The 15,418-nt window shown below is 40.8% G+C and overlaps 2 protein-coding genes across 2 annotated transcripts; both read right to left on the reverse strand.

The window, feature by feature from the left end:
• Window positions 1-3,211: 3,211 nt before the first annotated feature.
• Window positions 3,212-14,270, reverse strand: LOC148019877 (uncharacterized). The gene is made up of 4 exons (XM_087699631.1): window positions 14,212-14,270; window positions 3,960-4,194; window positions 3,765-3,857; window positions 3,212-3,360 (listed from the first exon to the last, which is right to left on the reverse strand). Exons 2-4 carry the CDS (start codon window positions 4,021-4,023, stop codon window positions 3,212-3,214), a joined length of 306 nt encoding a protein of 101 aa, XP_087555757.1. The 5' UTR covers window positions 4,024-4,194; window positions 14,212-14,270.
• On the reverse strand, window positions 12,158-14,632 carry LOC148019878 (uncharacterized). The gene is made up of 3 exons (XM_087699632.1): window positions 14,248-14,632; window positions 13,138-13,360; window positions 12,158-12,785 (listed from the first exon to the last, which is right to left on the reverse strand). Exons 1-3 carry the CDS (start codon window positions 14,630-14,632, stop codon window positions 12,158-12,160), a joined length of 1,236 nt encoding a protein of 411 aa, XP_087555758.1.
• Between the last annotated feature and the right edge of the window lie 786 nt (window positions 14,633-15,418).

Here is a 15,418-nt window from a genome sequence, read left to right on the forward strand (position 1 = left end):
TAGTCAGCGTCATTAGGAATTTATTTTCCATTGTGCATGATGCACGAGCACATATAGTTAGGCTAGGTACATTTTCTTTAGTGCATTCATAATTTTTGTGCGGAGCATTGTTTGATTGATTGCATTGCATAGAATTTAATTTGCATTTTTCAAATCACATGAATGATTGGACACGAAGTTTTGTTTCATAGCATATTCTTGCTAGGGCACATTACATGATAAAAAGATTCATATGAAGAGGTCTTGGGGGATTCAAAGATGGGAGGTCTTGGGGAATTTCATTTGAATAAGAGATGGACTTTGGCCAATGCCTAGAATATCAAAGGAACCTAAAAGAAGCACGGTAAAAGCATTTCCAATATTCCATAAGATATCTTAAAAGATATATGGAAGTCAAAAGGGCTGCAGGCGTCGATGTCCATTCCCTCTCTTTACATGGAGCCTATCGACCTTATCATTATGAATAAATAAGGAGATATTGCCATTGTTGTGGACGAAAGGTTATGAGATAGAGGACCTATGGAAGTAAAAATAACTCAGGGGGGTCACTCATGAATATATGTATATATAACGTGAGTTCAAAATTAAGGGTTTTTAAAACACCATTTTTAACATACAAAAGGGTGCTATATAAAGGGGTTACCTATAGATTGAATAGAAAAGGGTTGTGTTTTATTCAAGAAAAAATTATAGATTAGGATATTTATAAATAGATCATGAACGCACGTTATATAGAGAATATATATATAGTGAATCCTCCGAGAAAAATAGAAGCAAAAGGGTTCAATAATGCTAATTATCCAAGTGAAGGAGAATTTAAAGTTACTCAACTACAACGGAGTCTTGATTCAAAGTGCACCATTGGCTTATGGATTGGATGAACAGATTGTGCCGGTCACTTGAGTTTGACTTGGACGTGAATTTTAGTAGTGCTGGTGCTCGTCGAGAAGCTTGTTCCAAGCTTCTAGTTCCTCATTAGGAATCGTCTCTGCTTATCCCTCATGGCCACTGTGGTGGACAAAGGAAAGAGATTTGGCATGTCAAGTGCAAATACTACCTTGTGGTCTTTAGAAAATTCAAGGTAATCCCAATTCTTGGTTTATAGCTTGTTATAGAAGGTAAAGAGAGGCTTTGCTAAGTGGGTTTATCCCAAGATTAAGCTTAAATGCTATTGCAAAGTGAGGAGATATACGTCAGATATGGACGAAAGGTGGAAGGTCGTAGCACACTCAAAGAAGCAAATTAAGCTGGACAATGTGAAGGGAGGCAAGAAGAAGATTGCATTTAAGCCGAAACCCACTGCGCATGTGTCTTCTGCTGTCTCTTCCTCTTTCGATCGACCCATTTCATGTGTAATTCATGTCTTTGGCTTCCGTGAGACCAAGAAGAACGTAGTGGCGCAAGTGAAGAAAGACATGGAGCTGTTCCTTTTCGACGTCGACCATAAGTTTCTCCATGGAGTCTTCAAGGCTTCCTCAGCTGGTGGAATGAACCTTGCTCCGGATGCTTTTAAGGACTCCACGCGGAAATTTTCAGCTCATCACAAGCTCATGCAGTTGCTTCATCCTCTGGATAGGTGACGAAGTTTGTCCAAGTCTAAGCCTGGAAAAGTTCTGAGGCAGGAGAAAGGATCAAAGGAGTAGAAACCCACTGTACCTCACCAGCATATCAGTTCTAGGGGTCTTTCGTATTTCATATGCTAAGCAACCTGCTTTCTTGTACCGACAAAGGCTTCAAAGGCAGTTGTAGGAGCCAAGATTCGAGCCATATGTGGATTGCAATCGTGATGACGAAGTTGACGATGCAGACGGCAGGTTGACAGCATTGTGTAAAGTTGACGTCAGAAAAAGCTTTTATAATCCAAAGCTTCTTGGAAGCTTGAGACGACTTGATGGACGTTGTTTTCTGATAGTGCTCAATACAGATTGCAGCAAGACGCAATCATTGACGTCAAAGAACGATACTTTTCTCTGTAAACCTACGTGATAATTTGAGGTGGCGATGGTCATAAAAGCAACGAGGAGGGCTGATACAGCAACAGATGGTTATGAACAAGAAGACGACGAAGATGGAGAAGCAGACTGGTCTTCTATGCAATACTCTTCGCGACGACCGCTCCTGTGCTAATGCTTCCATCCAGTGGCCTCTCCACGCTCCAAGAAGGAGATCCTGCCTGTGCTCGTAGAGACTCGCACAAGAAAGCTTGCTAGGGTTCTCCTATCTTCAGTTCCAGTAGCTTCATCAGGCTTTACCCTTCTTGACGATTCTAGTCTCTTGAAATGCTTACCATTTTATGGCAGATTGATAGCCGGAGAAAGCAGAAGGGGATTTTCTACGCCTTGCCGTTTCGGAGATTTAAAAAAAGGCTATGGCACGCAGAAGAAAAACATGCTTATTGCAAGTAAACTTTGGTGCAAGAAGCAACTGCAAGAAAGGATTCTTGCAATGCAACATTATCTACACTCACAAGGAACTTTCAATCGATCCCCATATAGGAAAAAAAGAGAATTCCCCATGGAATTCCCTAGTTGAAAATACATATAAGTGGGGAAAGTAAAAACTAGGGAAAATGGGACATTTCCTAGTGAGAATAAGTAGGGAATCACATAAGACCTTTCCTATGTACCTATATAGGAAAATACAAAATTTTCTATGTAGGGAATAATTCCTATATAGGAAAAATTTTCTAGAGGTGATTCCCTAGGTACTCTCACTAGGAAATCTCTCATTTTTCCTATTTTTTACATTCCCTACTTATATGTACCTTCAACTAGGGAATTCCGTGGAAATTCTCTTTTTTCCTTTTCACTTTATCTACTTTTCCCTTCCTCTTAGACATGCTAATATCAAACAAGAAATTGCACAATAAATTTTTAACTAGAAAATTATATAGAGAATGTTATCATTTCCAAGTAAGGATCAATAACATTCATCTAATGATCAAAATAGATTAAACAAATTAAGACATCAACATCTACTTCTAGCAACCAAAAGTAAAATGAAAATAATTTTAAAGGAGAATAGAACTAAAAACTAATTAAGCAACATGTGTGTCTTGATTGTTTTATCCCTTAAATCTCCAATATGTTGCAAAGTAATAAATGTTTGTCTACCCTCTTCTCTAAATTTCAACATGGGTGGCCGATAGATATCATCATATGATGGTATCTGTATCACTCCTATTGATAGTCAAGTGATCAAATATCATTAGTTAGTATAACCATTTCAAAAAATGACTCATTATCAACATAAGAAAGCTAGTAATACCTGATTCTTGGCTTGAAGAAGTGTTAAGGCAAGCAATCTCAATGTCTTCCTTTCTTGCATTGTCTCTTGTGTCATCTTTAGTAACTTGTTTACCTATATATACATAGAGTTAACCAAAGCTCACGATAATACAAGGTTATGAAAAATTTCAATAACACAAAAGAAAGTAATTAGATATTTTGTATCAATTTGGGTCACTAAATTTGTACAAGTTTTTGATCCTTAAAGTTGGTACCTGCATCTTGACTTGAAGAAACATTATTGCGAGTAACTTCCTGATCTCCCTTTCTTACATTACCTCTTTTCCCACCTTTTGTTGTTCTTTAATCTATATTTATATATATACACACAATTACTCAAAGTTTAAAAATATGAATAACTATGAACATTTTAAATTAGACAAAGAGACTAATTAAAGCTAGTTAATCTCAAAATGAATCACCTAATAAAGCAAGATGTAAAATATGTATAAATTTTAATTTTCAAAAGACATATACCTGTATCATGATTTGAAGAGACATTAGGGCCAATGACCTCCTTAGCTTTCATTGTTCCATTATCTCTTGTACCATCATTTGTGATTTTGTTACCTTTATGTACACATAATAAACCAAAGTTTAGAAACATAAGAGACATTTGTAAAACATCAAAACACGCATTTGTAAAACATCAAAACATCAAAACACGCATACCTTTTTTGCCATGTTCTTTACACCATCTAATAGTAAATTGAGCAGGTGAAAACAAGGAATTCATTGTTTATACTTTTATGGGCTCACCAACTTCTCCTTCTGGTTTGAAGCATCTTACAAACTTCCTGTTGAACAATGCGCGAGGGAGACGAGGAACGGAGGAAGAGAGAAGAGAAGAGAGACACGAGACACCGGAAGTGGAACCCCAGAAGTGCATCAAGTGAGCACACATTAGCTGCAACATCAGCTCCTTAGCTAGAATAGATAAAACATCAAGTAGAATAAACATAAGCTTAAACAGACGAATCAACTGAAAATAGACAAACAACAACTGGAAACAATGAAACATCAGCTAGAACAACTCAACAGCTAGAATAATAATGAAACATCAGCTGGAACATTTCAACAACTGGAATAAGAATGAAATGAAATATCATCCCATCAGCTCGAAACATTTCTTATAAACAAAGCGTGGAATAATTTCAACGCATTAGCTGTAATATAGATGAAATGATATGAAACGTAGCATGAAGAGCCAAAAATCAGCTGGAAGAAAGAAACATTTAGAATAATCAAATGATGAACAAAATACTGACAATCATCAGCAAGAGCTCATCAGTTTTCTTACTGCTGCTCAGAGCCCAAGCAAACATCTCAGCAATCTGCTTCTTGGACTCTAGGAACATCTTTGTACGGCTAGCCTCCAGATCATCACGAAATCGCTCAGACTCTCTCTGCATCTGCAGTTTCATCTCTTCTAATCTGAGAAAGTGCTCCCCCAAAGTGTGGATCAAGGAGACCAATCTAAGAAAGCGCTCCCCCAAAGTGCTATCAACTGGGGGCTGTTAATGCCGCAAGCTGAACTTTGAAGATGGAATATAGTCAATCACAAGAAGTTTTTTTCTTCATGATCTCTCTATTCCTGCAGCCTATAAATCAAATGTCAAGATGGAATATAGTCAATCACAAGAAGTTTTTTTGACATAATTTTCCCATGTGGAAAAGGGAACTGTTTTCCCTTGGTTTCCCCTAATAGTGTTCAATAACATGAGCTTCTGCTTGGGAGCTCCTCTCTCAACCAACCATCACAACCTGCTGATCCAGGGGCTGCTGCAGCCTATTCATTGCCCTCCACCTACTACTGATGACAGTCTACATGTGGTTCTATCTACTAGTTTTTCTCCTAATTCATCATCCTCACCTCAACTATTACTATTTGAGATCTTTCAAGTCAGCTACAACCAACATGACCTGTCGAGCTGCTGCATTTCCACTCCAAGCCTGTTGACCACTTATTGTGGACTGCCATGTAGCATCTCAATTGCTGCATTTCAGATCTGCCCTGCTTCATCTGCAAATTACATCACTTCATGATCCGTGTTTTGCTGTTTCAGTACTTCATCATCAATCTCCTTCAAGCTTCTTCAAGATTTTCATTATTTCTATATCTAACTCCATGAGTCATCTAAAATACAAAAAACAATATGTCTTTGCTATGGTCTTGGTAGAGTTACACTTCCTCTCATGATTTAAAGAGCATCTGATATTATTGAGATGCTATTTGTAAAGCCTTTAAGCAACAAGTGGCCAATAAGCCTAATTTAAAGTCTTTAAAAGGGATCCATTTCTTGCTAATGTGCAACAAGTGCAGCATTGTACCTTGAACTACAATGGTAAAAAAAACTAGTCAACTCTTTCAGAGATATCTTCTTTCTAGCTTGAGCAGAATCAAGTTTCATTTGCCAACTGTAGAATTCCTTACCGGAGGCGCTCCATCACACCATTCAATAATCCCACGAGCAATCACATTTCCCTACATGCAGAAAAATCAACCTATTAGCAACATCCTAATAGTGATAAGACATGTACAATTTATTGATTTGACCTATGCTTAAAAGCCACAGACCCAGATGGAAATAACATGAAGTATAGCAAGGGCAGCATTGTATGATTCTGCTAACCTACATGGGAGAGGCAAACTATATTGTACCCATCCTGAAGCTCTTGCCCATTTGATTTAACACACCTCAAACAGCTCTATTGATAGGCAATAACCACTTGAGGATTCAGAAATGTTTGGGCTGATCCATTCAACATAAACGTCCCTAATCTCATCAGTTGGTTAGCTAATCTTGGTGATCTCCAAATCAGTTCAGTTGATTAACGAGCGTCATAAGTCACAGTCTTCATTAACACCTTAAATCTCTTTACATTCACATGCAGCATAACATATTAAAGTGAACAAACTGCCTGTACCTTTGAGGTTAACCAGGGCCTTTCTCACACTTCTCTCACAATCGGCACAGTCCATTCGGACCAGAAGCTCCACCATCTGCACGAGCAATAATACCCCACAAGTTAGATAACAAAATACTGCTAAGGCACAGAGTAAAACCACTTCAGGAGCTACACTACATTCTTGCAAAGTTAAGATGTTGAATTGGAAAGGTAAGCAAATGCATCATTAATCTCTGCCCATTCCAAGTACATATTCATTCAAATGACAAGATTAAACTCTGTGTAAAGGAATGAGCTCACTTCCTTGTAAGGATTAGAGCCATCTTCTTTTTGCAGCTGAGGCCAAAGCTAAGCCTAGCACACTGGGCTGCAATAATGCAGCAGCTGAGGCCAAAGCTAAGCCTAGCTTTGCATCTCTTTCATTTGATGTTGAAGCTGCTATTCTAGCTGTAACAATAGTAACAGACAAGGCTGCTTGCAATCGAGCATTTTTTGTTATGAATTTCTGTTTTCTTCGGCCTTTGAACTAGTTTTTGAATGATGCAGTTTTGACCAGATTTCTCAGGCACTCCAAATGCTTCTCCAACCATGATTTTAGATGGAAGCAACTACCCGCTTTCATGAAAACAAATGGTTTTTCTCGTCTCATCCACAGCCAAGTCTTTAGCTCCTCAAGCCTTCTTGGAGTAGAATGACAGCTTCCAGGACTGTACCCAGTATAAGCAAAATATGAGTGATTTCATTTAGGAATCAAAGGAGACAAATCAGATGGAGCATGGCATTTATCCAATGCGAAGCTCGGTGACAGCTGAGAACTATGTGACACTGGAATTTGGTTGATTTGTTTGAGCTCATGGAGTGGAGCACAATCAAGTTTCTGTGAGTTGATCAACTGGGATGAGGATGTGCAGCCCTCAACAGTTGATGTGCTCTATGAACGTGCCAAGAAATCATGCATTCCATTCTGGGATGCAAATCCAGGCATGTTGAAGGGTGATCTTTCATACTCCCAAAAGGAAGAGGGATCATCAGGATCACATAGGCCATCTGGAGCATATGATACATTGAAATTCATGGTACTATCTTTTTTGCGAGAGATTTCACAGCAGGGTACTGAGATCTGTAGTCGCCCTGCTGTAGATGTGCACTGCACAGAGAGCTGCCGCTAGAGGCAGAGAGGCGAGGGTAGGGGCAGGGGCAAAGGAAGAAAAAGACGGCCATGGCCATGCAGATCATCATCTTCATCAAGCCGATCACGTCCCTGCTCCCTTCATACTGCCCCCTCCCTATCGCCCCTATAGTGATGCCTCAATCGTCCTGCACGAGGTCCCTACCATCGACCTCTCGCCCTTGCTGTGCCAACAAATAGAAGGCAAGAACACCCAGTCGGGCCCCTGCTTCTGCCTCAGAACGGCTTCCCTAGGTACCTTATCACCTTCTCTTACAGCTTCAGAAGGGGGAACTCCTGCGGGAATCACCACCATCGGTGCCATTACCATTGTTTCCAGTGCCGCCATCTCCCCAGGATGCAGCAGAGAAGCATCACAGCAGGGCTTACCACGAGGTGGTGCTAGCTAGGAGTGTCTGAGGAACGTCTCTGATTGGACGTTGATGCCGTCTCGCTGGGATGGACGGCAGCTGTCGATCTCCTCTCTGGAGAAATACGTCTCGGTGCTGCTGGATGTGCCGGCGCTAGAGCTACTGCTGCTACCAAGGGGATGATCTGATTGGCACAACACAGCAGGGATCTCGGAAGATGCGACCGCTGGGGAAAGCCATCAGCATCTGTCCTGCTGCTGATGCTGAGGCTGCCACCTGCGGACTCGGAAGCGAGCAAGAAAACACTTAAAAAGCGCCCTTCAGGAAGCTTTCTTGATCCACAACAATGCTTTCAATTCGAGCAGTTGAGGATTACGGCCTCACAGGTATAGTGCGAAGCAGTTGAGGATGGAATATCTTCTGGTTGGCGTAGTCCAAATCAACCACAACATGTCGATTTGCCAGAAACCCAACCTGAGGAGTCCCTGTCCTACTCTGTACTATGGCTCCAAGTGTACCAAATGTCTCCTGACCTGCAACCTGTGAAATTCACCAGAGAGAGAAACGTATCAGAATTTTCAAACTAGTAATGATGCAACAATTATTTACATATATTGCAACTAAAAATCTTCCAATCTTCACCTCTACAGTGTAAAAAACACCATCAATTGTTTAATTGATATATGATGAAGCATGTACACACTCTCAGCATTTCTCAAAGTTTATGGAAAGGAGGGGAAAAATGTGCGAAAAACATCTAATGACACCAAAAACATAGAAACACATGAGATGGTCATTTCTATTTTCTATACACAAATATGGACATCATCATGCTGCAATTGAGTATATCGATAAACAAAATGATGATAGATTCGAGAGTGATGCCCCTCGAATATCAATGTAGACATATCAATCTGCCACTAAACTGTACACTATCATAATGCATCAAATGCCCTCATTTGATATGCTAGTTTATACAACTCAATTAAATAAAAAATACTAAACAGTTTGTTAGACCAATATAAGACATCAATCTTGATTACATAAAAGGGCCTACAGTTGATCCGAAAATTGAACTAAGACCACAAGCATGACATCAAAAGAGTAGACACATCCAGATTATGACCATGCTCTAAGGCTATGCAACTGATCCTTGAGATAAAATTTAGAAAGTTGGTTGTAAGATGCACACCTCCAAAACAAAAGTAAAATTATAGAATGACTAAATTTCAAGACAAGCAGTTTGTATTCAAACTTTGAAGTTATTCACTGGCTTTTTACCTGAGATCCTGGACCGATGGATGGGTCATTGCCCCTTAAACCTTCAGCCAGCTCTGTGTATACCTCTTGCTTAGGGGTTGCGGCTGGAATACCAAAGTAAGAGAACTCTACCACATCAACATCACACCATATGCCTCCAGCTGGTCAACCGTGAGAGTTAAAGAGGACAAACTCTTGCTACAAAAGACATGTAGATGAGAGTTAAAGAGGACAAACTCATAGCAAGTTTGATGCTGTCAATCGTGAAAGTATTTGATGTGGTGAGCCTTGATTTGGTCCTTCATTCATACTAAGAGAGATCAAAATTTTCCTACAAGCTTAAATAGAATTGGCTAAGCAGTTGCATACTGACTCAAGGTTTAAAACTCTTCTTTGGCTAAGATGCATGCTGTAGACAGGTCTTCAGCCTTTTACCAAGAGAAAAATACAAAACACTGATCAATTAGAAAGGACATATAGGAAGACAGAAGGAAATCCCTTGCTACCTTACAGCATGTCCTGCTTCCTGAGAAGCTAGCCAAACAGCGATGTCAGGGGCATACACAACATTCCGACTTGCAGCATGAGCCTCAAGAAGGTCATGATTATTCTCCATAGTTAGTGAGAAATCTGCTTCCCTTGAGATGTCTGGAGGTAGAGCAACTGCTTAGAAACTGCTGATGTCAGAATATATTTCAAGCTTCTAGGGAATGGGGTTCTCATTCAAGCTCTTTTGGGTGTGATTGTGATCTTTTGAATGAGGTTCCCTGGGCTGTATTGAGCATGAGTGTATGTTCTTAAACAGTGAATAAGAATAGAAGTAAATGCCAGAAGATCACTTTGGGTTGTCTTGGCCTTTTGTTACAACCTTATGTGTCTGCTAAGAAGGCCACTGTCTTCCCTCCATTGTTGCAGGAAATTTGAAAAATTTACAAGTAGATGGGGCAAGCTTGTCAGTCTCTTAACTGATGTGCCCTGGCAGTGTTTGCCATATTAGCACCATGTGCAAAGGGCCTGATGGCTATAAGGAATACTAGGTCCATACCTTTGCTGGTAAAACTGTTAACATTTGGGTCCACCAAAGGGAAGGAGAACTCTACTGCAGTCCTCTTGGCTTTGTGAAAGAATGGAGGATGAGAAGTTAAAAGATCTGTCTTGATCCTTCCTACTGCTCTCTCCTCTTTGCAAAGGCTAGCATTGGATGGTTCTCCTAGAGCCCAAAGAAAAGAATCCCTGCTTTTGAAGATTCTTAGAGAATCTGATATTGAGTAATAAAACACGTAACTGGGAGATAGTACCTGCTCAGATAAAATCATACACAAAACCCAAGTCCTAAATGTAGATTAAAGAGTTCTCTGCCATAAGTAGGTTCCAACCTACTTGTGAAGATCAATGTCTCCTTGATACACTCCATCACTGTGAGTATGCATTAATTTTTCTTGCATCTTTCATTCATCCTGAATAATAGGCCATTCCTCTAAGCAAAAAAAAGTCAATCGCAAGCAGACTGCTTTAAATCTCTTTACATTCACATGTAGCATAACATATTAAAGTGAACAAACTGCCTGTACCTTTGAGGTTAACTAGGGCCTTTCTCACACTTCTCTCACAATCGGCACAGTCCATTCGGACTAGAAGCTCCACCATCTGCACCAGCAATCATACCCCACAAGTTAGTCAACAAAATACTGCTAAGGCGCAGAGTAAAACCGCTTCAGGAGCTACACTACATTCTTGCAAAGTTAAGACGTTGAATTGGAAAGGTAAGCAAATGCATCATTAATCTCTGCCCATTCCAAGTACATATTCATTCAAATGACAAGATTAAACTCTGTGTAAAGGAATGAGCTCACTTCCTTGTAAGGATTAGAGCCATCTTCTTTTTGCATCCCTGCCATAAAGATCCAGCCCACAACTGGATAGCTCCTCGCCATTAACATCTGTACTTTTGTCATCATAACGTGTTCTTGAGTCGAAACTCTTTATGAAGTCAATGCAGGAAGGATTGGCATGATTCAAATCATGTCTCAACCCCACTCCACCTCCACCTGCATGCACCTCAGGGTACCCTGGTTCACTTGAGGTGGGGTGGTGATAATTTTGACCTTGTGACTTCACCTTTGAACTTTCAAAGGCATGCTGATTGGGTTCTGCAAATTGCATGGTGCCAAAGAACCGTGAGCTTGATTCTCCTGCACTCGGAATTCCTATTGACAGCAATTCAAAGGGACAGTTATCCTCAAGAGAGGAGATGCATAAACACTAACTTCTAACATTAACAACTCCCTAGCTTCAGCACACCTTTGAAATCCTGAATCACTGAAATTCTCCTTATTTTGTTAAACTGAAAACCATGCACATGTTTCTATTAAATATTCTCGAGGACTTCGAGCTACACCGATTATCAAAAAATGGTGCAGCAATATAGAATACTAGCATGTCAAGAAGTTTTTGACATGTTCCCATGTGGGGAAAGGGGCTGCTCTCTCTTGTTTTTCCATATAGTGCTCAACATCATGAACTACCCTAGGCCACCAGTCCCCCTGCCCTCAACCGCACCTAGCACCTAGCCAGGTATACGGTCCCTCCCTCATAAAGCTCATGATGTCACCGTAATTCCAATGGGAATTATAGTGGGAATTTGTCTAAATCTTCTCAATGTGTAGAGATACAAACAACAAAGCACATTGACAAACTGTGGCCTAAGCTCCTGAAATTACCTTCCAAAGCAGCATCGCTAGTGATTAAATCAAGTTGAAGACAGTTGAGGAGGTGCCCAAGATCCATTGCACTTGTCCAATTCACAAGTGCATCTCCATTCTGAAGTTTCAGGCACACACGATTCATTGTGCCTCCCCATATTATTCCCACAGGGCTAGGCTTTTCCTTGCCTTCCTCAAGCATCAGTACTAGGCTGCCACTATCTCCCTGCATGTCAAATGCCTGCTGGTTCTCGCCCACAATCACGAAATCAGGAAATCGGTGAAAAAGCAACATGTCGATTTGTCTAGTAATCACTCTATCTCAACTCATGCAAGAGCTTGATGGGAATAACATAACTGTAATTGCTGTGGGAAAAACATGACTGCAATTGCTGTGAGCACTTTGAAACACATGGTAGCCCATGATAGCTCATCCATGCACAAGCTTATAATCTGGACTTATGCAGGCTTACTACAAGCTGTGGAACTCAACCAATCTACATGCTCTGTCCCTCTCCTGTCTTCACCTTCACAGGTACATGCATTTTCTTCTGCACCAGCTGAAGTATATACTTGGTCATCAGGTAAGATGGTTTCTTCATAGTCAGCTAATGTGTGTTTGATTCCATCAAGTAATGCGGCTTCTTTGCAATAAGCCACTGGTGATTCTCTTCCATCAGCATGATATTTTCCCTGGCAATAAGGTGGTCTGCAAGCAGCATCTGCAGAACAGGGAGGAGACACAAACAATACTTGGTGGTTCTCTCTATCATCCTCCATCTTTGCTTTGGTTTTTAGGTCCAATGTTTTCAAAGAAAAAACCAGCTCAAAGGCTGCAAGTGTGCAATGGGTTGCCTGTACTGGGGTCAGCAGGTTTTGTAGCTCTTGGAGGGTATGCAGCCTGAGAGAGTTTGATCGCTTTAACAACGAACTCAAAGTTTCAAGCTTTGACTCCATTAATTGTTGTCCTTGCACTATGTTGTGTGACATGATGAAAGAAGAGCTCCCAATCCCTATGGCTTCTTTCATGCTTTGATCTGCAATAAGCATCTGAAAGAACCCAAAGTAGTAGTCAGGCTCAGCAAACCTAGAAAAGCCAGAATATTATGAATCACAAGTAGCTTTAGACACTTTCCCGTGTCACTGGGAAAAGGGGATATTTTCCCTTGTTTTTCCTTATAGTATTCAACATCATGAGCTTCTGTGAGGGAGGGACCACATACCTGGTCGGGGGCAGGGAGCAACCACACTGAGCTAGGTATGTGGTCCCTCCCTTGCAGAAGCTCATGATGTTGTCGTAATTCACAATGTGGGAAGTATAGTGACAATTTGTTGAAAAGTTCTTGTGTGCATCATGCCAGACCATGGCAGACATCTTCAAAATGGCTTGGCAGAAACAGGATAAATTGCAACAGAAAACTCAAGAAGCAAAGGTTCACCTGCATGGTTGCTCCATCTCTGCCTGGTGCATGTAATGCTGCAAAGCATCCATTGAAGCTAACTGTGTCTTTGACAACAGGCATGTCACATCATCATGGCTTATGCAACCATTATGCTTCTGCACATCAATACCCATTTTTGAGTACACGAGTGTTATAGCTGATGTGGGCCTCCAAGCACCTATCCACATAAATGCTGCTTCAAGAGCAGAGGAATGACGCCCTGCAGGAAAAAACTTTAACCAATACTAGAAATCATGCCTCAACACAAAACTCTATTTAGTGGGGGCAAGTAGAAAGAATCAAACACAGTAAAGCCAAAGAATACTTGCATTCTCTTCTTGGCCACCCAAAAGTGGATTGAAATCTCACTCTATCACCTACACACGTATATACAACAGATTCTCTGAAATTTATCATTTTAGCTTGAATGTTTTACTTACTAGACACAATATGTGTAAGCCAGGCTGTTAGTCAAGACAATTTTCCTGATGAGAGTTTTGGAAAGAAGAGATATAATATGTGCTAAGAATAACTTTGAGAAACAAGCTAGAGTGTTTGAATGGTTTGAGCAATCAATAATCCCATCTTGAGGCAATGAAAGTAAGCCATTGAGCGTGTTTAGATTAGTATTCTGTGCATGTTTGGATAGAATGACTACCAACTGTGTACTGAAAGTACTCTGTACATGGCTCCCTAATGCAATGAAGGTAAGTCATGCAGTATCTAATTCAAATAGAATATTATTAGTGCTTTTTTAATACTAGCTTAGAGTACATTTGTGTCAGGCAATTCTCCTGGACAACCATCGCTATATGTTTATTCTGTTCTCTTTCACAGGATGTGTTGCAGAAAATTTCTAAGTTTTCATTTGCTAAAATGCAGGCCATGGGGACAAATGGAATTGTGAAGGAATGCTTCTTGTCGTATGGACTTATGGGAAAAATGGAATAATGAAGGAATTCTTCTTGTTGTATGGGCTTATGGACCTAAGAGTCTCGCAACGGCACAATTCAATACAAGTTAATGCAATCCACAAGCAATGCAACAAATAAAAAGTGTGTGAAGCCTGACCTGAAATAGTTGCTCATGCAGTCCTTCACAAGCTGCCTGACATGGGAATCAGGGCTCTTGGAGACGAGGGCGAACCGGAGGGCCTACACCTTGGACTTCCACTGCAGCCAAACTTGATCTGCAGGGTCTCCACTCTCTTCTCCAGCTCCTCGTTCTTTGCCCTCATCTCCCGCGTCTTGTCCGCGAGGCTCTCCGCGCTCTTCTCTAGCTCCTCCTCCCTGGCCTTTAGCCTCCCCTTGAGGCTCTCCACGCTCTTCTCTAGCTCCTCGTTCCTCGCCCTTAGCTCCCGCCTCTCACCCTCGCCCTCCTCCCTTGCCCTCAGCCTCCCCTCGAGCCTCTCCACATTCTTCTGTAGCTCCTCGTTCCTCGCCCTCAGCGGCTCTATTTCATGCATCAGAAATCGGCGTAACATGATTTCCATTTTCCTGCCTTTCGCGCTGCGTGTGCAAACAAAGACAGACAGTCGGAAAGAGAGATAGGTCCTTAATGATTATTTTTTATATTATTACATATCCGACACCCTTTATATAGATCCCTCTACATCGTGCTGTGTGATTCACTTCGTCCTGACGTTATTATTGAGATACCCCGCGGTAAATTACTCAATTCCTAATCAACCTCATAAGCAAACTTCCCATTTATCAAAGCATTCCTAACAAACCCATCAAGAGTTTATTCTATGCTTGTATTTCTTTCCGATAGTATGATAAGGCTGTTAATAGTAGACTTTTAACTACTCACATGGATGTGAATTGTATGAATTAGGTGTACACTTAAGCAATGCATTGTGTACTATTGTTGTTTGGTTAATCACTCATGTAATAGCGAGCTTGAAAATCTATTGAGCCCAACAAAGTGGCTTCAATGTAGCAAGCACCTCATGCATCAGTGAGTCAAGACATTTATTTGGGGGTTTGCATGACCCTCTCCCAAAAATGACATCATTCTCAAAGCTACTACTTAAGATGGATGCTTATTGAAACCCAAAGCAACTTACTTGTACCCAGCTTCTCAAGAGGATTACCACACAACCTACTTGTACCAAGCTTCTCAAGAGGATAGGTTGAGGAGTGTACTAGATAGCCTGCATGAACCAAGCTCAAAGCACTATGCTAGGGGACTATGTTCAGAGGACAATGTGGTGAACAATGCATTACATGAATTTATGCAATGAGGCTAAGTCTCCTCCTAGTGATCTAGAATTGTA

Source organism: Lygodium microphyllum, chromosome 19 (assembly GCF_053477565.2).
Source record: "Lygodium microphyllum isolate KBCC chromosome 19, Lygodium_microphyllum_v1.1.10, whole genome shotgun sequence".
NCBI lineage: Eukaryota > Viridiplantae > Streptophyta > Polypodiopsida > Schizaeales > Lygodiaceae > Lygodium > Lygodium microphyllum.

Excerpts from the sequence above, each read along its gene's own strand:
- LOC148019877 (XM_087699631.1), bottom strand. The coding sequence starts at position 4,023 with ATGAATTCCTTGTTTTCACCTGCTCAATTTACTATTAGATGGTGTAAA. Across the intron at positions 3,858-3,959 it reads TAAAGAACATGGCAAAAAAG|GTAACAAAATCACAAATGAT; the intron begins GTATGCGTGTTT and ends GTGTACATAAAG. Across the intron at positions 3,361-3,764 it reads CTCTTCAAATCATGATACAG|GTAAACAAGTTACTAAAGAT; the intron begins GTATATGTCTTT and ends ATGTATATATAG.
- LOC148019878 (XM_087699632.1), bottom strand. The coding sequence starts at position 14,632 with ATGGAAATCATGTTACGCCGATTTCTGATGCATGAAATAGAGCCGCTG. Across the intron at positions 13,361-14,247 it reads AGCCCTGATTCCCATGTCAG|GGCGTCATTCCTCTGCTCTT; the intron begins GCAGCTTGTGAA and ends TTTTTCCTGCAG. Across the intron at positions 12,786-13,137 it reads GAGATGGAGCAACCATGCAG|GTTTGCTGAGCCTGACTACT; the intron begins GTGAACCTTTGC and ends TGGCTTTTCTAG.